The sequence below is a fragment of the Prionailurus bengalensis genome, chromosome A2, assembly GCF_016509475.1.
Source record: "Prionailurus bengalensis isolate Pbe53 chromosome A2, Fcat_Pben_1.1_paternal_pri, whole genome shotgun sequence".
Classification (NCBI taxonomy): Eukaryota; Metazoa; Chordata; class Mammalia; order Carnivora; family Felidae; genus Prionailurus; species Prionailurus bengalensis.
This window is the reverse complement of record NC_057348.1, coordinates 167342393-167365728: the sequence shown is the minus strand read 5'-3', so window position 1 is coordinate 167365728 and position 23336 is coordinate 167342393. Positions and strand designations below refer to the sequence as shown.

The 23336-nt window shown below is 45.7% G+C and overlaps 1 protein-coding gene across 2 annotated transcripts in view; it reads right to left on the bottom strand.

Moving 5' to 3' along the window:
* UBE3C (ubiquitin protein ligase E3C) overlaps positions 1-23336 on the bottom strand; it is a 120754-nt gene that overhangs the window by 34832 nt on the left and 62586 nt on the right. For both annotated transcript variants that reach the window (XM_043590036.1, XM_043590034.1), the window contains 5 exons: positions 15681-15785; positions 13301-13388; positions 12250-12347; positions 10572-10704; positions 5446-5693 (listed from right to left, as the gene is read on the bottom strand). In XM_043590036.1, coding sequence (XP_043445971.1) covers positions 5446-5693; positions 10572-10704; positions 12250-12347; positions 13301-13388; positions 15681-15785 — 672 coding nt within the window. The remainder of the gene's footprint in view (positions 1-5445; positions 5694-10571; positions 10705-12249; positions 12348-13300; positions 13389-15680; positions 15786-23336) is intronic.

Here is a 23336-nt window from a genome sequence, read left to right as displayed (position 1 = left end):
ATGCTTAGCTGACATCACCACAGAACGTCTGACAGACCTCTCAGCCCTAAGGAAAAATGAACACTTCATCATCCCTCCCCAAGCCCCTCTCGGTGGATGACACTTGTATCCCCCGGTTCTCAGAACAAAATCCGTGTGGCCCTGCTGTCTCTCCTCCTTCCCACCCCAACATCTGAGTTTTTAGCAAATCCCCTTGGGTCCCACTGCTTCCTCTCCAACACTACCTCCCAGGACGAAGATACCTAACGACCACCCAACCTGAGTGCCTGTGACACCTCCAACTGGCCGGCTTGCTCGCGCTCCCCTGGCTGTGTGAGCTACTTATGATACCAGGGCAGGGAGATCCGCACAACGTAACTCGAATCCCATCACTGCTCTGCTCAGACCCCTGCTGCCTCCCAAAGTTGATCACAATTCTGGAAATGAGAGTAACAATATGTATGGTTCCTTGGTCTGCTTTCATTAAATTAAATTTACTAATTTCAAGCTAGTACCTAAATGTTCTAAAGAATTTAAATGGGCTACATTTTGTTTTTTAATATTTACTGTCTTTACTGCACAAATGAAGATTAAAGCAGTGGACGTTAAAGCAGGACGAGCAAGTCTGTGTTTCTAATGTTCATAGTGACCACTTAACATGGCTTAGAGAAACGAGGACGGTCTCGACACGGTACTGATCTGTGTTTGACTCGTATTTGGGAGTGTGTAAAAATTAGGAGAAGGGGTATCCCAACAGCAGGGAAGATCTACTTTATTCAGGAGCAGAAAGAACTTTGGTGAATATCTCCAAGTGGCTAAAACTAAAATAATACTTTCAGGTGGTGGAATCAGCTGCATTCTGGAACACCCTTGTCATTTTCACCATACAATCTACCTTGTTTTTATATCATGTTTAATTCTGAAGAAATAAACTTAGGTAGAAAACTATGACCTTAACTGACAAGAAGAATAATTTTCAGATTGGTGAACACTTTGTTTTTAAAGGAAAAGAATGTAAATTCTGTGTTATCAGAATGCTGTACGGATTTAAGGGAACAGTTCTCAGAGGGGGTAAGATTAAAACAAAATAATCATCTGTAAATTACTATGATCGTTCATTGTTCTGCTTCCAAAAAAAGTTGACGGTCAACAAGCAAACTCATAACGAACCGCCCACTGTGGATAATCGGGAGACTCAGAGAAAGCTTGCTTGTAAAATTTGCTGACAGCAAAGTAAAAAAGTCTTTACACTGATTGGAAGGCTTGGATTAAGCACAGGATGATCAACTATTGGCTGAATGTTATGTTTAAAAAATCTAGGCGAAAAGATCTATTAACTTGAGACACAAGAGCACTTAGTTCGGTGACAATCAGATGAGGGAGCTCCGTCACTCTGACCCCTAATGAGCCTGAGAGTTCAGAACAAGATATTAGAAAAGAGAGGCTTTGCCATTTAAAGACCAAGGTAACTAAATCACTATACTCACTTCAGTCTTCACTTTTAAAGGCTCAGCAGATTTGGTGAGCATTTTACGAAGGGACTCCAATGGTATAAAAGAATAAATTTTCCCAACTCTCAAAAATCTCAGGGTAAACCATTAACATTTACATTCTAGGACGCATTAAACGCACACTGTATTCTACTAAAATACAAAATGGTAAACCACGTGCGGAAGGGTGTCTGCTAATTAGAAATCTGAAATATATGACCGAGATATTATCAAATAATCTGATTTACAGGCATCCTGTTCCAATTAAATCAATATTCTGAAGCAAGGGGAAAAAAGCCATTTTCAAATAGAATTCAAATATGATAAAAGATTTCCTTCAATAAATTTCTGAACTTAATTGGTTTAAATGGACCTAGGTGCTTCTATCTGTAAAAAAAAGTTCCAAGATGACATTACCACATCCTTGAGCTGTTTATTTATTCCCTGTCGACAGCCTGATTTACAGGCGATAAAATGCAATCACGACCCACACCAGAAGCAGGAACCATCTGCTAATGGAACTTTTAATTGAGAAGTGACCACTGACATGAGGTAATTCTTTCTATGCAGGATTGCTCTTGAAGACCTCTTTGCACTTCATCACAGTAAACAATCACTAACATATGCATTAAAGAAAATTTAAATACATTATGACCCAATAAATATCATAATCAATCAATATACAATTTTCTTCTGCTAAGGATTTAATGTTCAGATACCATACTATTAGCCCTATACTAATACACTCACTTAGATCTCGACAATTTTTAACATGTTGGCACCAAGTTTAACCATTTGTAATCAGAAAATAATCAGATCTTTCAGAAACTAGCACTCCCTTAGGGATTTCTGGAAAATGCAGAAAATTATATCAGTAAAAACTTAACTATGTGAAACGAAATTATCTACCATCATCAAACAACTAGTTTTCTTACTGATTTTATCTAACCTTCACCACTTTAAAGATTATTGAACTACACTTGACATAAACTTCATTTCTGGGACACAGTCTCCAGAGTCTGGTGTGAAGTGATGCACATTCCGGAGCAAAGGAGGGACAGCGATCGGTCATCCGCCCTGCACCTGCGTCTTCACGAGTGCCGTCAAGAATAGCGTGCCAGGGGATAACTCAGGGGAAAGGAGTCTATCCCCTCAAACTTACAGAACCATTGACCAGAAGACTTCAGTGAACCAGGATGGTCCAATTTTCCTGTCTCTGTATTAATCAAGACGGGACAATTTATACACTCAGGAAGAAAAACTACAAAACGTTAGTAAGATCTCATCATGCAAATAAGATTACTCTGTCGTCTGACACCGCACCGTGTGAAAACCACCAAACTTAGGGGATATTTCAGGGGCACCCTGCTGGCTTGGTTGGTAGAGCACGTGACTCTCGATCTTAGGGTCGTGAGCTCAAGCCCCACACTGGGTGTGGAGATTATTTAAAAATAATTTTTTTTTAAAATTAGGAGGTATTTCAGGTTAGTCTAGCAACATAAAGCTCCCCTTCATTATTATTTTAGATTTTAATTTTACTATTATTAATTTAGGAGATTCTTGGGCTCACCTTAATAAAAAGGACTATGCATCATCTCAAAGATTTTCATGAAACGAGTTACGAAAGCCGTGTGCTCCAGAGGGAGCCAGAGGTGGGGGGGGGGGGGGGTCTGGTCTGGTGGACAGCCGACACCAAAGCCAGCACATGGTGCCGCAGGGAGAGGCAGGGTGTCTCAAAATAAAATGAGAAAACGATCTGTTTGACACGTATGCTAAGGAATCTAACGTCAGGCCGATGTCTGAAGCTGGTCTCTGAAACGATAAGGAGAGCCTAAAGAAACATACTGGTGTAACGGTGAGGTCGAGCTGAGCCCATCAGTAAGCCTCTTCCAAGGAATCTGTATGATTACAACCGCGCATGTGGAATCGGAGCAAACGGTAATGACCGGACCTCCTACTATGCGTGTCAAAGAGAGATCCACGACCCACCGGTTCCTTCCGCTGCCCCTCTGCTGCGTTGGGTCCTGGGGCTTCATTACCGTTTGTCATTGGTAAGTACACACAGCACAAGACTGACGACAAAGGCACAGTAATCAAAGCGGTGCCACGCTGGCACAGACACAGAGATGAGTGAAACCGAGAGTCGAGAAATAAACCCTCACATTCACAGTCAACTGACTCTGGGCAAGGGAACCACGTCAGTCTTTTTAACAAACGGTGTGAGGACAAAGGGGTGTCCGCATGCAACAGAACCTGCTGGGACCCCTAACTCACACCACCTACAGAAATTAGCTCCTAATGGAGCAGAGACTTAAATGGAAGAACTAAAATGACTCAATTCTTAGAACACACACAGGTATAAATCTCTGCGACCCTGGATTAAACCACGTGACCACAAGTTTCTTAGACAAGACTGCAAAAGCTCAGGCAACAAAAGAAAAATAAATGCATTAGAAGCTATCAAGAAAGTGAAAGACAACCCACAGAACGGGAGAAAATACTTGCAAATCACATGTCGGATAAGGACTTGAACTAGAATATATAAAGGACTTAATAACAGAAGACAAACAACTCAATTTAAGAAATGGACAACGTGGGGCGCCCGGGTGGCTCACTTGGTTAATAAATCTGACTTCGGCTCAGGTCACGATCTCACAGTCTGTGGGTTCAAGCCCTGCGTCGGGCTCTGTGCTGACAGCTCAGCCTGGAGCCTGTTTCGGATTCTCTGTTTCCCTCTCTCTCTGCCCCTCCCCTGCACACCGTCTCTCTCTCTGTGTCTCTCTCAAAAATAAATAAACATTAAAATAAAAATTTTTTTAAAAGTCAGTATTCAGTTAAAAAGAAAGAAAACCCAAATCTCTTTTTTGGACTTCATCTGTCCCGCGGGGAAGCAGTTAGCCACCCTGGATTTAAATGAAGTCTCCTGGCCTGCTGTCCCCACCTTTGGTACGCTGAATGTTTGCGTCCCCAGGTCGGTGGCATTAGGAGGCTGGCTCTGGACAGTGATGGGGTCATGAGGCAGAGCCCTCAGGGATGTGATTGGTGTCCTTCTCAAAGGGGTCCTGGAGAGCCCCTCACCCCTTCCATCATGTGAGGACACGGTGAGAAGGCACGGACGTGAACTGGGATGAGGGCCCCCACCCAAGGAGACCCCGCGGCTCGTTGATGGCGACCTTCCAGCCTCCCGAAGCGTGAGAAACACATGTGGGTGGGTCCCTCAGAAGCTGCACGTCTGTGGTGCTCTGTTCTAGCCATCCGCAGGGACGACAGGCAGGGACTGACCTGGTTCCTTGACGAACAGCACTGGTATCGGGGGTGTCCTGGCTTTGCTTCTGACTTTACCAGTGGGGGTGGGGGGGGGCAGGTCCTGTCAAAGTTTCACCAATAAACAGGAAGTGTCCACCAGGCTACAGATGAAGTTTTCCTGTCACTTACAGTAAAGGGCAAATTGTGTTTGTGTGCACGGTCGGCGGGTGTGTGACATGCTGCTCATGACAGCATTACCCTCACGTCATCCTTACACGGCCAATTTTCCTGGAGTTTGCACACGACACATGTACCACTCACCCCATACCCAGTAACAATGGTCGTCTGCCTCTCAGCACTCTAAAAGTTTACGGAACCTTTAAAGACCGCTTGTAACTAAAGAACCACTTGTGACACTACCAATGAGAGCAACAGAGAGCTTTCTGGTATTTCTAGCACACAGCCAGATGGCCAACAGCCACTGAAAAGATTTCGACCGACAGGATTTTATCGTATGTGCCCCCAGGTTCTCCATACTGTGCAAATACTTTATGCTTGTGACTACCGTGCATGTAACGCATAACGATGAAATGTTAGTTATTATACAAAGGAATACGATGCAGGGATCACCAAAATTACTTCAGCAATTTTGAATAAAGATCTTCAATGAAATAGACGGCAACCACGCGGAAATACCACCCCAGCACCCCGTGGTGCCAGAACACCGTACCTTTCCAAGCATCCTGCCCAGGAAGTAGTAATGTCTGGCGAAGGAGTCTCCCACCAGCATGTGAGCAGCTGGGCTGGGGTACAGAAGGCCCTCGTTAGTAGTCTTAAAGAACCCCTGATTGGGGTTAAATCCCGACTTCAGCAGTTCATTGAGGAACTCTCTGAAAATCCCACCACCGTCGATGCCAGCTTCATCCAGGCCGTGTGCGTTGAGCAGGTGCACGCGGATCCGCTTTTTCAAATCAGGCTCTGTTCAAACAAAGGGGTGATGGGGGCGAGGAGAAAAAAATTGTTAAATATGCTAGTATTACTACAGGAAGTTTTGGAAGGGGAGCAAGAGTATTACAGGTATTTTGATGCAGGACTAAAAAAAAAAAATCAATGAGATTAAAAACAGATGATGAAATAGACCGACCAGTAATTCCCCCAAAGTTGCCAATGGGAGAAAGAGAGAAAGAAGTTCCTTTATGTTAACATATCACATGTGGAGGTGAGGGGAAACTGAGTGTTCAGGAGCAAATAAAGTCATCCCACATATTCTAAAGGACAGGACGCTCTAAAATACTAGGAGACTTGTGCTAGGAGGGAGGGAATTAAGCACGTGAGAATACCAGGGGAACAGCAACTGTTACCAGGAAAGGTGAAAACCATAAATGGACAAAGGAGATGTCAGCGCAATTAACATTACAAAGAGTCTCTGAAAAAGGTGAATGAGGCAGGAGAGTCAGAATCCAGGATCTACATTATCGTTAAAAGCAGTAAGCGGCTGAAAAGGGTACAAGTCTTTTTGGTTACGGTGCGCCACCAAGATTAAAATAAAAAGAAATTGTAAAGTTGGTCAATTAAGCCCGGTATCTTAGAGAAATTTCCACCCAGGTCCTCAGGAGGTCAGGAGTGCTGTCAGCAGGGATATGACCCTGGACTCACCCACAATGATACACAGCCTTGGTTCGGTACAGGCCTCGGGACACAGGCCCCAAATACAAGCCAATGGAAGTGATTCTGCCAAAAGCCAGAACCAGGTCATCTTCACTGGACAGGCTTAATCAGGGTGCGCGGGTCTGAGAAAGTAACTTCACCCTTCCCCACCCGCATCCTGAGCGGGAGCAGGTGCGAGCAGGTGCGGCGGGGCAGGGGCGGTTGCCCCGGGCAGGGTGGGTGCGATGCTGAGAGCCCGGAGGTGCAGGCAGCTCGGCCCAGGTCTGCACCTGGTGCCACTTTGCTGCTGGGCTTTCAGGAGCCGCCACCATCTTTCAGGCTTCCCGCGAGGCCGACCTATGCCAAGGGACAGAGGACCTCTAGAAAACACTCCGGAAAGGGGTTTAGCGGAACGTGGCTTCGGGGAGCTGTGTCGATACTTCTGAAGTCCCAGAGCCTGGCGGTAGATCCTCTGTAACACGGTCCAAACAGGGCCGGTACAATTTCTTACATGGACTGAGATCTACACCACTGTGGACAACGGTACTGACACTCTCTTTCACTGACCGGCAGGGGCGAGGGCCACATCCTGCCAGCAGCGACAGAAAAACGCTGCTGGGTGAGCTCTGTGTAAAGGCTCACATTTCCCCCAGAGTAAGGGAGACAAATTAAGCCACCTGGTTACAGCCTGCCCTCGTACTCCATAAAGGGATACCCATCATCGATTATTTACCCCGAGCTAGCATTTATGTTAGAATTTTACACACATTACTTCAAGTCTTTTAACAACCTTCTGGGTTAAGAATTATCTCCACTCTGGAGTAAGAAAACCAAGGACAAGGAATTATTTATCTAAAGACATACAGCTAGCACTGTGGCAGGATTGTTATAATGTAAAGATTTGTCTACTGCCTACAAAGCACAGGCTTTTATACTAAACTATATTCTCTTCTATCTTTATTTTTCTTTTCTTTTCTTAGAGGTTTTATTTTTAAGCAATCTCGCCAACGTGAGGCTCGAACTCGCAACCCTGAAGTCAGGAGTTGCACACTCTACCGACCGAGCCAGCGGGGTGCCCTCTCTCTTTTGTTTTTAAAATTTAATATACTTACATGAGCAATCAGAACATGCTTTTCAGGGATGGTTAGATTCCACAATACGTCATTTGCATCTTTTTATTTATTTATTTATTTATTTATTTATTTATTTTTTAATGTTTATTTATTTTTGAGACAGAGAGAGACAGAGCATGAACAGGGGACGGTAAGAGAGAGAGGGAGACATAGAATCTGAAACAGGCTCCAGGCTCTGAGCTGTCAGCACAGAGCCCGACGCGGGGCTTGAACTCACGGACCGCGAGATCATGACCTGGGCTGAAGTCGGACACTTAATTGATGGAGCCACCCAGGCACCCCAACATCTATTTTGATCAATAGGATTACAAAGTATGTTCAATCTCAAGATCTACGTAAAATGCCAAAAGAAATCTAAGCAGATAATTGTACGTGCAACACAAAAGTAGTTGGGTATTTTTCACCTTTACAGATTCCTTTTTAACGCCCAATTTTAAGGATGAACTATAAGCGTTTCTTTGTCACATATAATGTTTTTCAAACCGACTAATAGCAGTCAGCGGCAGATTTTGTAAAAACTCTAAGCGTACAAATGTTACAGGCGGGAGACACTTGGCCACGGCCCCCCTTCGACAGTCTCATGGTGGGCAGGGGGTGTGTCATGATTGCTTGGAGACTCAGTGGGCCATCGGAAGTCGCCTCTCTACTTTGGCTAGAATTGAGATTCTGTGGTTCCCTGAAGCTCATTTCTGTAAACAGTAATATGTAAAAAAAAAAATAATAAAAAAAACATAATATAATTTCAGAATCAAATCCAGCCTTCGAAATATCTTGACACTACTTGTTTCTAAGGACGAATTTTAAAATCTCTACTTACACACTAAGGTTTTAGTGGGGGGGTAAAAACTAAGTAAAATGTTACTTTGATTTTACTCTATTACCATTCCCCCTTCAGGAAAACAGTGTAGTAAATCCTGCCCAGTAAACAAACACCTCAAAACCAGCGAACACACAAAGGCTCTCGGAGCGAGCACAGCTCAGTCCAGAGCCAGCTCTGGCGGGCTCTCATCGCAGAAGAGCGATCATGCCCAGAGTGACAGCAACCCTGAGAGTGAAGGTGATCACGGCTCTGCGCTCCCCCCCCCGCCCCGCCCTGCCCCCATGGCGGCAGCACCGCCCTGGGAGGGCTCTCCAGGACCGCCCACCGCCCAGGCCGGAGCCCCAGCAGCCAGCTCTCCCCCTACCAGCTGACGCCCACACTTGAGAAACCTGTTCCGAGATGACAGATGCCGAGCATTGGTGAAGGAAGGATTTGCTTTAACGACCAGATGCACGGGGTAATCACATTAACCGATTATACATAGATGATCAGTCAACAAAGCACTTCCCACCAACTTCCCCTAAGTAAAGGAAACATTCGGAGATGACAGTTAATTTTACTCCTCTCGCTGGTGAGATACCAACTCTAAGCCATAGTTTGAAAACTCCTGTCAAGAAGGCCTGACTCAGAGCATCTGCAGAGATCTGAAGCACTGTGACCAAGCATTATGGGAAGGTTTTCCCACATCCCTTGAACTCAGTGCAAGTATCAGAACACACCTCGGGAGGCAGAGTAGGGTCAACTTTTGAACAACTTTAAGCTTCAGGGTTTATTAGGAAATCTGCGGCTTGTTCTAACTGGACAGTAACGTCTTTAAAAACCATCTACATGAACAGTTTCAAAGCTAGTTTAAAGTCGCCGCCGACCACGTTTGGAGGCACCCCACCCGCAGCACATGCAGGAAGCAAGCCTGCGAGAATGAGCGCCCAGGCGGCTGCGCGGGACCGGCCACGCGGGCAGGCCTCCCCTTCCCGACACCCTGCAGCACCGACCGTGCCTCACTTCTGCTCTCGCCCACAGTCTTAGTGGCTGGCAAATTATCATTTCGTCTCTCGAGTTTTCCCCAGGTTCAATCGCAAATTCAACAAACATCTACTGAGCACCCGTGAACTGAGCCGGACAGAGGACAAGGACTCCGGGCCGCAGCGCGAGAGCCCCGGCCAAGTGGCAGACACACCACAGCCACTACCGCCGATTCGCGGGGACCGAGGAGCCCGCAGGTGGAGGTCCAGTTTTTCTCAAAAGTGTGTTGGGTTTGAGTCAGAGTTCCGGATTTTGCCCCGTTCGCAGGTAAAACTTACAAACGAACCATGCTGGCTGGCAGTGAGCTGGGACAGCGGTGGTCCGCCTTCAGAGGGCTATGGCACAGATTAGGTGAGAAAACCACATTATGCGAACATCAAACCCTCACACACAAAACCTGGAAGAGAAGGGACCGGTGACTGACGCTGGCCGTCCGCCGTTATTCCCACAGCGTAACAAAATTAGCTCTTTAAGAAAAAAATCGCTTGAGTCGAGGTTTTGCTCCCCTCGGAGAGGCGACTGTTACTTCACTTCTCACGACCTCCCATCTCCTGCAGCCGTGATCCCGACCCTGCCTGCCACCTTCCGCTGCGAGCTCCCTGCACCGATCTGGCCCTGATTTAACGCAGTTAACAGGGATCCCATACTCTTGAAGGAAAAACTATGAACATGTAAGCTAGTAATACAACACTTAATGCTGGGTGTCAGATACTCACAGGAGACAAAACGTGTCACTGACCTCTACGCGCGATCCAAAGTGCTGTTACGGGAGAAATCTCTCCGGTCTTTCTCTACTAGCACTGACACTGAAGCCCACGTCCTTTTATAAAGAAATCTGCACTGCACCGAGTTTATTCTGGCACGTTAAACAAGGCTTAGAGTTTATAACACACACATAATACAGAACGTAAACGGCGCCCACCAACATTTTCAGAATTCTAGGTCGTCAACTAAATTTTAGAAACAGACATCTGCAGGTGGAGTGGAGGGGTTTTTTTGCCTTAAAAACAGAAATCACTATTTGAAAAAGTCTCCTGTTGCAATAAGTATCTGTCAGTCTTAAGAATGTTATTTGATAATACACATCTACAGACCCGGCATACAACGTTTCACTGTTAAAACTCATTACGGAACAAGACGACGGACACCAAGGTTTTAGTGAGGACCTTTTTCTAAAAGAATCCCTCAGGCTCCCCCTGCCGCATGCATACACACGGACAGAATTATACATACCATTTTCTGGGGAAAGTTTGTCATAAGCGTCTTCATAAATATAATTTCTTCTTATAGTGACATTAATTCCATCCAGAAACGGACCGTCTCCTTGCACCTCTTGCTTATCTGCATAAATCAACCTTTGAAAGATCTAACAAACAGAGGAAGCGGTCAGGTTATCTGAAATGAGACTCTGTTATAAACATAAGCAACAAAAAACTGCTACATAAATCTTCAGTCTTCTATCTCCGTGAATTCAGAAACAAATTTTAAAAGCCAAGGTATCGATATGGACTTTCGGCCTTATCAGTAGACACGCGATATTTGTGCATTTGTAACCTTGCTCCTCTTCCCCATCTTACAACAAATTTTTAAAGTCCCATGCTGTAGTATTGTCAGTATTTTCTTTTACAAACCCTTTAGAAAAACCCAGGTGACAGAAAAAGAACGAATATCTTTCTTTGTAAAGCTGTGTATCACTAGTAGGAATATCTCCCTAACAATAAAACTCAACTGATTTTTTTTTTTTCGATGCTAAAAATCCAGTAGAGGGAGCTCAGGAACTATGTAATATCATGTTGCATTTGTGCCTCTGTGTGTGTGTGTGTGTGTGTGTGTGTGTGTGTGTGTGTGTGTCTTAATAAAGAAACACCAACAGCTTTAAAAGAAGTTCAATCTTTTGCTCATCGTATAAAGAGTGGGCAGGACTAAAATTACCCTCTTGAATCCATTACTTAAGAACAGAGTCTGGTAGGGGTGCCTGGCTAGCTCGCTCCGTGAAGTGTCCAACTCTGGAATTCAGCTCAGGTCATGATCTCACAATTCATGAGTTCGAGCCCCACACTGGGCTCCATGCCGTCAGTGTGAAGCCTGCTTAGGATTCTCTCTCTCTGCCCCTCCCCAGCTCACTCTCTTTCTAACTAAGTAAACTTAAAAAAAAAAAAGTCTGGTAGTTTTTAGAAATTTGCCAAGTTGATGAGTACAAACAAAACATTTAAAAATCTCAAAACAGATAAATACAAAGTTTTGTACATTAGTCAAAAATGACCAGGCAAGAAGTTAACTATCCAAGTCTCTTTTATAAACTAGTGTTTGTGATAAATAACTTCAACATAATGTACAGAAGCATATCTTTTCAAAAAATATGCATTTTCAAAACCAATACAAAATTCAGTAGACAAAGGACCTCATCCTCCCATAAGACGACAATGGTGTGACAGGCCTCTGAACTCTAGGTACAACTAAGGAGAAAATCTTTCAAGTCTGTATAAAGAGGTACTTGGTTGGACTATGCTTTCTAAAAAAAAAAAAAAAGAAAAGAAAAGAAAAAGTTTATTTATTTTGAGAGAGAAAGCGCAGGGATGCACGCAAGTGGGGGCGGGGCAGAAAGAATCCCACGCAGGCTCCGCCCTGACTCGGGGGCTCGACCCCACCGACCCCACCGTGAGATCATGACCCGGGCCGGCCGAAACGAAGAGTCAGACGCTAATAACTGACTGAGCCCCCCAGGCGCCCCTGGACTATGCTTTTATAAATCGCGCTCAGCTATTATCACCTAATGAGGAAAGTAAGAAGTACAGAATCAGCTGGGCACCACACATCTTTGCAGACTTTCTGGCTGGTGTTAGTTCAACACTGAAATGATGCTAAGTGACTGTGACACACACGCGGTCTATAAAGACACCAGACTGCTTACCTTGACTCGCTCCTCAAATGGAACCACAAAGGGCAATTCTGTCAGGATGGCGAGTTGTCTTTCCTCAGAGACAGACAGCGGTGGGGACTCCAAACCCACTGCAACACATTTTAAAGGCTTTGTGGAGTTACGGGCATGGACGCACCCCACCCTGCGGCACCTGGCAGACACTGTGTGCTACGAACAGAAGGTGGGTGCTGACCCCGTGCCCAGCGCCTCCGTGGGCACCATTTCCAGCAGCACTTGCACACTTCGTGTCCTCGCGTCACGTTTCGGTAATTCTTGCAACCTTTCTAACTTTCTCATAATTACATTTGTTACGGTCATCTGTGATCCGTGATTCTCAGTCACTGAAACGACTCAGATGATAGCATCATTTCCAAAAAGTGTATTTTTTTAATATGATAGAGAGCGTGAGAGTGCGAGTGAGGGAGGGCAGGGAGAGAATCCCAAGCAGGCCGCACACTCAGCATGGAGCCCGAGGCAGGCGTGGATCATGACCTGAGCCAAAACCAAGAGTGAGATGCTCAACTGACCGAGCCACCCAGGCGCCCCTAAAAGTTTCTTCTAATGAAGGTACATTTGTCGTTTCTTTAGACGTAATGCGACGGCACCCTTAACCTTTACACACGCTGGAACACCAAAAAATTCATTTGCCTTGTTCTGCGACATACACTTGATTGCGGTGGTGGAGAGCAGAACCCACCATGTCCTTGAGGTCTGCTTGGACCCTTCCCTCCCAGATGCACAAGGCTACGCACTACATGGTTCCATTTAAAGACGTTCTGGAAAAGGCAAAGCTACCAGGACAAAAACAAATCAGTGGTTCCCAGGGGCAGGGGCTGGGGCAAGGAGCCGGGGCGAGGGCTAAGTACAAAGGAACACGAGGTAATTTCCAGAACGATGAGCCTTTTCTCTATGGTTCATCATGGTGGCCTACGTTTACCAAAAATCGCAGAAGAGTACACTTAAAAGAGTGAACTTCCCGGTACGGAATGGTAGTCCATAACCCTGAACGGAAAGGGGGACTGCAAGGCCACAGACAACTCACCGTCCAGGCTCGACTGCAGGGGGCCGATCCTCCCCATCCGCCGGTACCTCCACACGTGTCTGGAAGCCGGAACGTAGAGCTGGGTGACCTGCAGAGCCGGCAACGCTTGCTTAGTACATCCTTGTGCTGTGGCTCAAACTTTAACTTGTCACATGTGAACTAAATCGTGCCTTACACGTACTGAGTGTCAGCCGGGTCCTGCTCTTTGATCTCATGTCCCTTCCATGTCCTCGTCACCCCCTCTCTCCCCTGCTGGCTACCCTTTCACGCTTTGACAGTGTAACTGCTTCTAACACATCCCAGGGAACTCTCTGCTGCTTCTGGTTAATACCGTGTAACAGGTGCATATAGTAAACGGTCATGTGATCACTTTCTAAACGAAAACGTATCACGCTTAAAGAATGAATTTCTTACTACTAAATATTCAGCATCTCATAATTACAAAATCTGAGTATCCAGCGAGGCTGGGGTCGTGTGCACTCTGGAAGCCTCGCCGCTCCGTGGGCTCCCCCGGCCCTGAGCGGGCCGGGTCAGAGCAGCTGGGTGGCAGGGCCCCTCAGGGCCCCCCCCCCCCCGTCCGGACTGTGCTGCCGGCTGAGGCCCCTCGGGGCTAACACGGGCTTCTGGCCCGGTTCCCACACACATGTGCAGCAGCATCAGGAGGGCTCCTCACATCCAGGTTCGGTCTCTGGCCAGGACGCTTCATGGGCAGAGTGTCCTTTCCTCAAGGCACGTGTCCGGTGACCACAGGTCTGGGTACCCGTTGTTACAAAGCGATGAGGCCAAAAGAGGGACCAGCTGCGTTACCAGGCACGGTGTGGCGCAGCTGACGTTTCTTCCACAGCTGAGTCTCCTGGGGTAGCAGCGGCACAGCGAGGGGCGTCCGGCACTGGACCCTCATCACTGGACCCTCATCTGCTGGGGTCTCAGCCCATCTGCTGAGGTCCCCTTGTGGCCTGCACCCCGAGGGCACCGCCTAGACCGCCGACTCATCACAGCTGCAGACTGTGGGACTCCAGGTCAAAAGCGGCTTCTTCATGCATCATGAGCCACCCCTACACCGAGAAGGGTCTCACATCACCACTACTCAGCCTGAGATACATGAAGTTTGTAAGGGAAAGGCAGACTCAGTGCAGGATTACTTTTTTCCGAACCTGTCCTCAAAATAATAAGGTGGTTCCTCTGCTTATAAGATGGCCAATCACGTTCTTCATTTTCTAACGTTTAGAACACTTTTGAAAAAGTTTTATTTGAGTAATCTCTACACCCAATGCAGGGTTTGGAACCACAACCCTGAGATCAAGAATCCCATGCTTTTCCAACTGAGCCGGCCAGGCACCTGTAACTCACAGATTTAAGCATCTTCGACGTTTAGTCCATTACACCTGTTCCGAAGGGCCGGGGCCTCCTGTGGTTCCCGTCCTCCCCAGTGACAAGACACTCCATCGTTCCAAAGGCTGTTTCCTTTTGGTGGTAAATGTTGTTCGGAGGCCCCATCCTGGGCCTCGGAGATGTCCATCTGCTACAGCGTTGGCTGTGGTTTCGCAGCCTAACCAGTGGGCACAGCTAGGCGCCACACGCTCCAAGATTCATGCAGACACAGTAATGCTTCTGAAACTGTTATAAAGCACCTCTGTTTTCTTCTTTTTCTTCTTCTTCAAGTAGGCTCTACGCCCCGAGTGGAGCCCAATGTGGGGCCTGAACTCATGACCCTAAGATCAAGACCTGAGCTGAGAGCGAGTCGGATGCTTAACTGACTGAGCCACCCAGGCGCCTGCTGTTTTCTTTCCTTTAATGCTTCTACAGTCCTGTTTCTTCTACACCCTCCACCCTCCACCCCGAGATTTTGAAATGAATACAATCATGCCTTTCGCTGACAAACAAGAACGAAAACGGTTCGTAGACGTCTGTTAATGTTACTTAAATTTCTGAAAATATATTATACTACTGAATCTACTTTAGACCTAGGTTTTAGTAATTTTAGTAACATTCAAATTTGTCTGTTCCTTTAGAAAATCAAGGACATGCTCCATTTCCTCTAAGTACCAAATATGCGTCAATAATTATAATACCTTTCCATAAAAGCAACATCTTTTGCAACCCCAACAAAGAACCACTAGGCTTCAATATAATTTGTGGTTAAAGGAGAAAATCAGGATTAATAACAAACTCAGGATGCATGTTTAAGTCGATGGTACTGCTATATATTCTATCTTGTGACCTAAGCGTTAATAATAAAAAAGTTTACTGTTAATATTTTGTTACATACTAAGTAATAAATGAACCAAGTGAACCAATTTAAAAGGCTTTATCCTCCCTCGAAAGACAAAAGCTGAGACAATGTTTAATGAAAACTATTTAAAAAGATCTTTCCATAAACCTTATCTGCTTTAATATCTTCCTGTTCTGACAGCCAGTGGCTCGGAGGACAGAAATTTCTTCTGGTGTCTCTGGACTTCAGCATCTTCACAAGGCTGGTGATAACCTGCAGAGGGAGAGCAGGGCCGAGTCACGTGAGCAAGCCCAGTAACGACCACCGCACAAGAGAGGCAACAACACGGCAGCTCCCCTGTATGCCTGTGAGTGCGTGGGCTGGGCCGTCCGGGCCTCCCCTCGGCCACCACCAGTCAGGCCACAGGAGAGTACCTTATCCTGTGACCCCAAGAATGAGTCTGTGTTTTTTTTAAGATAAATAATACAATTTTTAAAAAATGTTAATTTTTTAGAGAAAGAGAGAGAGAGAGAGAGAGTAGGGGAGGGGCAGAGAGAGGGGGAGAGAGATGATCCCAAGCAGCCTCCACGCGGTCAGTGTAGAGGCCGAGTGGGGTCCGATCCCATGAACCGTGGGATCATGACCTGAGCCGAAATCAACAGTCGGACGCTTAACCGACTGAGCCGCCCGGGCGCCTCAAGAATGAGTCAAGTACAAAGTGGTTAGTTAAGGGCCAGTGAAGAGAGAAAAATTAACAGGAACATGTTAAAGGCTGTCTACAAAGGAGGTAGCAAATGAGTTTTGAAACACAAATTTGGAAATGTATTAGCTCATTTGAGCTATAATGTAAGAAATCTCCAAGTACGGCCATTTTGTAAAAATTTTTCCTACAGTAAGAGCATTTATTTTTTCTTAAAAGATGCTCTGTCAAGTGCACGGGCGGGGGGGGGGGGGGGGTGGGGGAGAGTCCTACATGGACCTCTGACATCTGCCAAAAAAGACCAACAATTCCTGTCTTTCCCTTATACACGTCTCTGGAGTCAGGCCTGCTTCTCACCATGATTCTACACACACTGGGCCCCACTCCTCTCATAAAGCCCCCCATGCTGACACTTTGCATTTCTGCAGTGAGCTCTGGTCCCTCTCTGGCTACGTAGGAAGCTGCCTCTGAGGAAAAGCCAGCTGAGGACCCGCAAACCTAGTAGGCATTCAATGACTGACTTGGGATCAATAATTAATTATAAATTTTAGACTATATGAGTAAGAGAGCTAATGGCACTGCCTATTTAAAAAAAGACCCGATGGCGGGAATAAAAAATAAAAAATAAAAAATAAGACCCGACATTCTTTATTAAATACAAATGTACTTTGCAATAAGCCAAGATAAAACCAACATAAAATTGTAAATCCAAAGTTTTAAACCTTTACAACCAGGATTTGATCGTACAACTACTATGTAGTGTACGGCTACATACAGACGGCTGTAATGTGGACACGCGGCTTGGATGAGATGCCCACGGATGGAGCCAACAGTTAGTAGCTGAGCAGTTCGGCCACACAGACAAACCACATCAGCATAAATGTCTCAAGACCTAGAATACAGCCCTCTGACTGGTGGAATGTCTTCCCAGTTTGTTCTTCCACATCCCTTGTGGCAGGTGAAGGCCTATCCTAATACTATAGTAACATCCTTTCTGAATCAGCAGTAATTAGCTTAGGTGAGTCAGCCTGAACCTGTAGTCGGTCACCCCCCACTCCTGACTCTCTTATGCTCGCTCAGGGGTTAAGTCAGGCACACGCAACGCTCTATGAGCACGAAAAGACCAGATGGCGATGAGTTACGCTACACGTGTGGTCTTGTCTGGGACAACCGACGGGTCAGTGCACGCGGAGCACGACACAAGCACGTGCCCTCTTCCGAGAGCACAGACAGAAGCACCATCTTTTTCTTTGAAGTTTATCACATCTTGGGGCGCCTGGGGGGCTCAGTCGGTTAAGGGTCCGACTGTTGATTTCCGCTCAGGTCGTGATCTCATGCTCATGGGTTCAAGCCCCGCATCGGGCTCCGTGCTGACAGCGTGGAGCCTGTTTGGGACTCTGTCTCTGCCTCCCCTCTGCTCCGTCTCTCTCTCAAAATAAATAAATAAACAAAATTTTTTAAAAATATCACAGCTTACACCTTTCCATTTTCATAACCAGCTATATTAGTATTTCAAGTAAATTCAGACTGAACAGATACTGGGCCGAAATTTACACGATACACCACGACTGTTAACAGAAGACATGCTTTGTGACACACGTTTCATGTATTTCTTTAACTGCGCCCATTTACTTGTGGCTCACGCGTGGCACCCCACTGAAAGGTGGCATCCTCTTGTACTGGCCTTCCCCGTTGCACAGCTGAGGAAACGTAGCTTTCCTGAGGGTGAGAGACTTGCTCCCGGGCCCGTGAGGGGCAGGGCCAGGGCTACCTCACTCTAGAATAAAACCTTCTATCTGCCTCCTGGTAGTCATCTTTCAACCTCTGGTCATGAGGACATTTGTTTTCTGCAGGTCACAGACACGAAACTATGTATGAGGCAACTAATGCCATAAGTTACTTTCTTCTTTTAAATTACTATGAAATTAGGGGCGCCTGGGTGGCGCAGTCGGTTAAGCGTCCGACTTCAGCCAGGTCACGATCTCGCGGTCCGTGAGTTCGAGCCCCGCGTCGGGCTCTGGGCTGATGGCTCGGAGCCTGGAGCCTGTTTCCGATTCTGTGTCTCCCTCTCTCTCTGCCCCTCCCCCGTTCATGCTCTGTCTCTCTCTGTCCCAAAAATAAATAAACGTTGAAAAAAAAATTAAATTACTGTGAAATTAAACACTAAAAAGTTTCAATACAGGCAGCCACTGTCTTATTTTCACATCCTAAGTATAAAAAAAGAAGCAATCACATATTACTTCTTTTTAAAGTTTATTTATTTATTTTGAGAAAGAGAGTGCAAGTGGGGAAGGGGCAGAGAGAGAGAGAGAGAGAGAGAGAGAGAGAGACTCCCAAGCAGGCTTCACACCACCAGTGCAGAGCCCCACGCAGGGCCTGACTCTCATGAACCGCGAGATCGTGACCTGAGCCAAAGTCGGACACTCAACCAATGGAGCCCCCCAGGCACCCCAGTAATCGCATATTACTTATAAATGTCCTGGTATAATCAATCCTCTTTCAGAAACAAGGAAAGGGAGAGAGAGGGAGGGAGGAGAAAGCGGGAGGCGCAAAGTGATGGGGGCCTGAGGAGGCTTGTAAAGGGCGAGATGTCAAGAAGGAGTCACTGTGAAAAAGCAGGTCTTACAGGTCAGAGCTGACGGCAGGCCAACCTCGAAGAGGAATCTTGGAGAGGATTTAGCCAAAAAAATAAAGACACCTGTTAAATTTTAATTTCAGGTAAATAGCAAATATTTTTTTAGAATAAATATGCTCCAAATATTGCTTTTTTAAAAAATGTAAGTATATCCAAAATACTGCACAGGACATATTTTTATCTAAAACAAGCCATGACATTAAAATTTAACTGGGTGACACATTTTTATTTGCTAAATCTGGTAATACTAGCCCGGAACCAATTCCCAAAATCCTTTTTTAGAAATGTCAAATCCCATATTTTAAATTCAACTAAAAACACTTCCTCCATTTAAACTAGTCTCTTCTAAGTTTCAAAGAAAAATGCAAATTTTAAGAAACCGCAAAACTTTAACGGGGTCCATTTGTGATGTCAAATCACTCCCGATCACATTCCTGCTCCCTGCATGCATTTTCAGGGCCACAAACTCAACTGCTGTACAAATATTTAGTATCGGAAAGGAATGTGGAGGTGACCATTAAAAAGTTACATAAATCGACTAAAGACTGTGAAAGGTAAGGAGAACTGGGGCACCAATTTCGAACTGGATTAACAGCCACTGCTGAGATCAGAGGGCACTTTTGCTCTCAGTTAATTTTATTAAATTTTCTGGTACAGACACGCACACTAAAGAAGCCTGTACCAAAACAGAAGGAATTTTAGATTTTTTTAGTTTTTAGAGAAAAGCGTGTGCACGTACACACGCATGATGGGGGAAAGGACACAGGGCGAGGGAGAGGGACTCTGAAGCAGATTCCATGCCCAGTGAGGGACTCAATCTCACAACAGCAGGATCATGACCTGAGCCGACTGACATCAAGAGTTGGACGCTCAACCAACCGAGCCGCCCAGGCGCCCTGACTGAAATCTAAAATTTAGTTCCTGCTTAAATCTAAAATTTGTTGGGGCGCCCAGTGTCTCAATGGGTTGATCGTCTGTCTGACTCTTGATTTTGGCTCAGGTCACGATCTCACAGTTGGGGGATAGGCTTTGCACTGACGGTGCATGTCAGGCTTTGCACTGACGGTGAGGAGCCTGCTCAGGATTCTCTCTCTCTCTGCTCCTCCCCCTCTGGTGCAATCCTGTGCGCTCTCTCTCTAAAATAGATAAACTCAAAAACAATCAGAGGGGCGCCTGGGTGGCTCAGTCGGTTAAGTGTTCAACTTTGGCTCAGGTCATGATCTCACGGTTCATGGGTCTGAGCCCCGCGTCAGGCTCTGTGCTGACAGCTCGGAGCCTGGAGCTGCTTCGGATTCTGTGTCTCCCTCTCTCTCTGCCCCTCCCCCACTCATGGTCATTCACACTCACTCTCTCTCTCTCTCTCTCTCTCAAAGAATAAATAAACATTCGGGGCGCCTGGGTGGCTCAGTTAAGTGTCCGACTTCGGCTCAGGTCATGGGTTCATGGGTTCAAGCCCCGCATCAGGTTCTGTGCTGACAGCTCGGAGCCTGCTTTGGATTCTGTGTCTCCCTCTCGCTCTGCCCCTCCCCCACTCTCTCTCTCTCTCTCTCTCTCTCTCTCTCTCAGAAGTAAACATTAAAAAAATAATAAAAATAAATAAATACACAGGACCTACGTCACAGTAAGCCTACTTTTCTATATGAGATCAAAGGTTATATATATCTGCCCCAAGTGATTTCTTTACACAGTGAGGCCTATGGTTCTTAACCCTGGCTGCATATTGAAATCTCCTGGGTTTTTTTGTTTTTTGTTAAAGTTTATTTATTTTGGGAGTGAGGAGGGCAGAGAGAGAGAGGGCTCCTTGCTGTCAGTGAGCTGTCAGGGCTTGAACTCACCAACTGTGAGATCACGACTGAGCTGAAAGCGTAAGTCTGATGCTTAACCAACTGAGCCACCCAAGTGCCCCAAAATCTTCTGTTGATGAATGCCTGGGCAGAGGTACCAGCAACAGTGATTTTCATTCAATTCTTTGAGGTAAAGCCAGTCAATTGTTTTTAACTGTTCCCCGGGAGATCCTTGACTACTAGCGTGTTAAGAAATAGGAAGTAAAACAGAACACAAACACGCACGTACTGGAATAACCAGGTGTGCCCAGCCCCACAGACACTCTCAGCAGGCTTCAACAGCTATAAATACAACAGCACCGTATCTGTTTGGTATGTTTCGCTCTCGTCCACCATATCATGTCTGCCCATGCTAGATCTACACCTTAAATACACGCTCAGTAACTAAAAAAATTATGTTAAGTAAACCTTCAGAAATACACACAATTGTTTTTCGTGTTCTATTACTTCCCATAACAGTGTTCAGATAACTGGTGGTAGCGGAGCCCCAACCCCGAGGTCACGAAGCGTCCGCTGTGGACTGATGTCAGGTTAGCCAAGTTTTATAAAGCCTTTAGTTACGACCTGCGAAAACTGGTGTATCTTTAAAGACAACCGGGTTCTCCAGGATGTCTAAAACACTACAAAATTACTTCTGAAAGTACCCATTTTATTCAGTAGTCAGAAACTAAACAAAAACCTTCAAAGACCGGAAAGGAAGTGACACTACCCTGCGAGAACAAAGGTGCGTCGCGTGCCTAACAGTGACAGTTCACGGCGGCACGCTAGGGCCGCGTTAGGGCACTGCTGTTGTTTTAATGTTCACTTCTTCAACGATTCTTTTTGAGCCTGAAAAATAAAACCAGCCACCGAGAAAGTGAACATCACTCACAATACAGACCTCCGTCTCTCCACGCAGAGGTGTGCGGACGAGAGAGGCTCCGGAAGTCTCTTCCCTGCTCCCCAGGCCCCCACCTTCCGGGTAGGGGACTCCTATGTAGGCGACGGCTCCCACAGAAGCCGCATCACACAGGACTTCCTATCTCCTGATAGGGCTCAAGTAATTAGACCTGTAAATTACGCCTCAAGAGGAGTTTATAAATTTGATAAATGCATAAACTGTTTTAGCAGTGTCAATGCGGGGCCTAGCAACTGACCTCAATTCTTAGAGTGACAAAGAAAGATGACTCTATCCACTTAAAATTCTATGCTCTGTGACCAGCCAGCAGGGCCTCTCACAGAAATCAGTCTGAAAGGCCCATCGTAAGACTGAAAAATGAAAATGGCTGCCGGCCGGAGGAGTCAGGCCTCATCATTTGCAATTCTGTCACCATCAGCGGAAGGCAGGAAATCACGGGCAAAATGCTTTTACCTTTCTGGTTGCTTCTGCCTTGAATTCTTCAATTCAAATTTGGCACTAAAATACCTATGAAATGCTAGCATTCTATTTTCGTAGTCTTCCGAGGGGGATGCAGAGTAGCGGCCGGGTTCGGATGCCGGTTCTATTCACCGGCGGCCATGCGGCCTCATCTCTAAGATGGGGACAATGATGGCATCTTCCTGGCAGAATTAATATATGCACAGCTCTGAGACCACCGTCTGGGACACGGTATCCACTGGGAGGGAATTCTTTCGATCTCACGTTAAAGGTAATTTTTTCTTACACGGAAAAAACCCTTTTCCACTCAAAAACTATGCCTCGATTTTTCATTATTTTGGGGGCTCAGCTTAACAGCAGAGAGTATGAAGAAGGTTTCTTTTCCCCAAAGAACAGGAATCCTGTTCAAAAAACTGTCTTTCAAACAATTCTGTTCTAAACCCAGGTCTTTGTAACCACTCGATTTCAAACCGAAAACGATCCCGTACCACAAAAGTGAACCTTCACCCTAATTCCTGAAAACTTCAATCCTTAATCAAGTGGTAACGAGTCATTTTAAGGCAGAAGAAAAAATTCACTACAGAATTTTCATTTACTGCTCAAGCAAAACAAGGCCAGGGGGAAATATCTTATACAGAATTATTAAATTCTGAGGTTTCTAAGTCCTAAAGATAAGCCTGCCACGTGGAAATTACGAGGTTCTCAACAGGTGCTATAAAATAATGACATTATCTGATAGTGCACACAAACCTGATATCCTACATAATGGACAGCTTTATTAACAAAGATCCCAGAGTTCAACTGAATACTTAAAGGAAAACACACATGCCACCATAATACACATATCCAGGAAAAGTTTACAGAAGAATTTTAAGTTTTAAATGGGTTAGACAGCTTATTTTTAACTTAGAAAAGTTGCAAAACTGTCACTCCTTAAGAATGGATATATTAAGGGTTCAACATGTGACCTTTAGAGTTTACTTGGGAATGCAGAGATAGGTAATTAAAATAAATTGTGCAAACATATATTACATCCATCTGCACAAATTATAAATTCAATGATGCATTAGTACTGTGTTCAGTGCAATCAAAACATTATCAGTTACTCTCACTGCTACTAATGCTCATGCTCCTAAGTGAAATGTGTTGTAAAATCCGGCACAATGGGCTGGATAGAGACTATCGTGCACTCGTCGGATGAATAAGCAGTCCTTAATTAGCCCATCAGGTTAAGTGCGAGCATTAATGGGCCTTTCCTAAAGTCTAGCTTGACATCTTTCTCCAAACA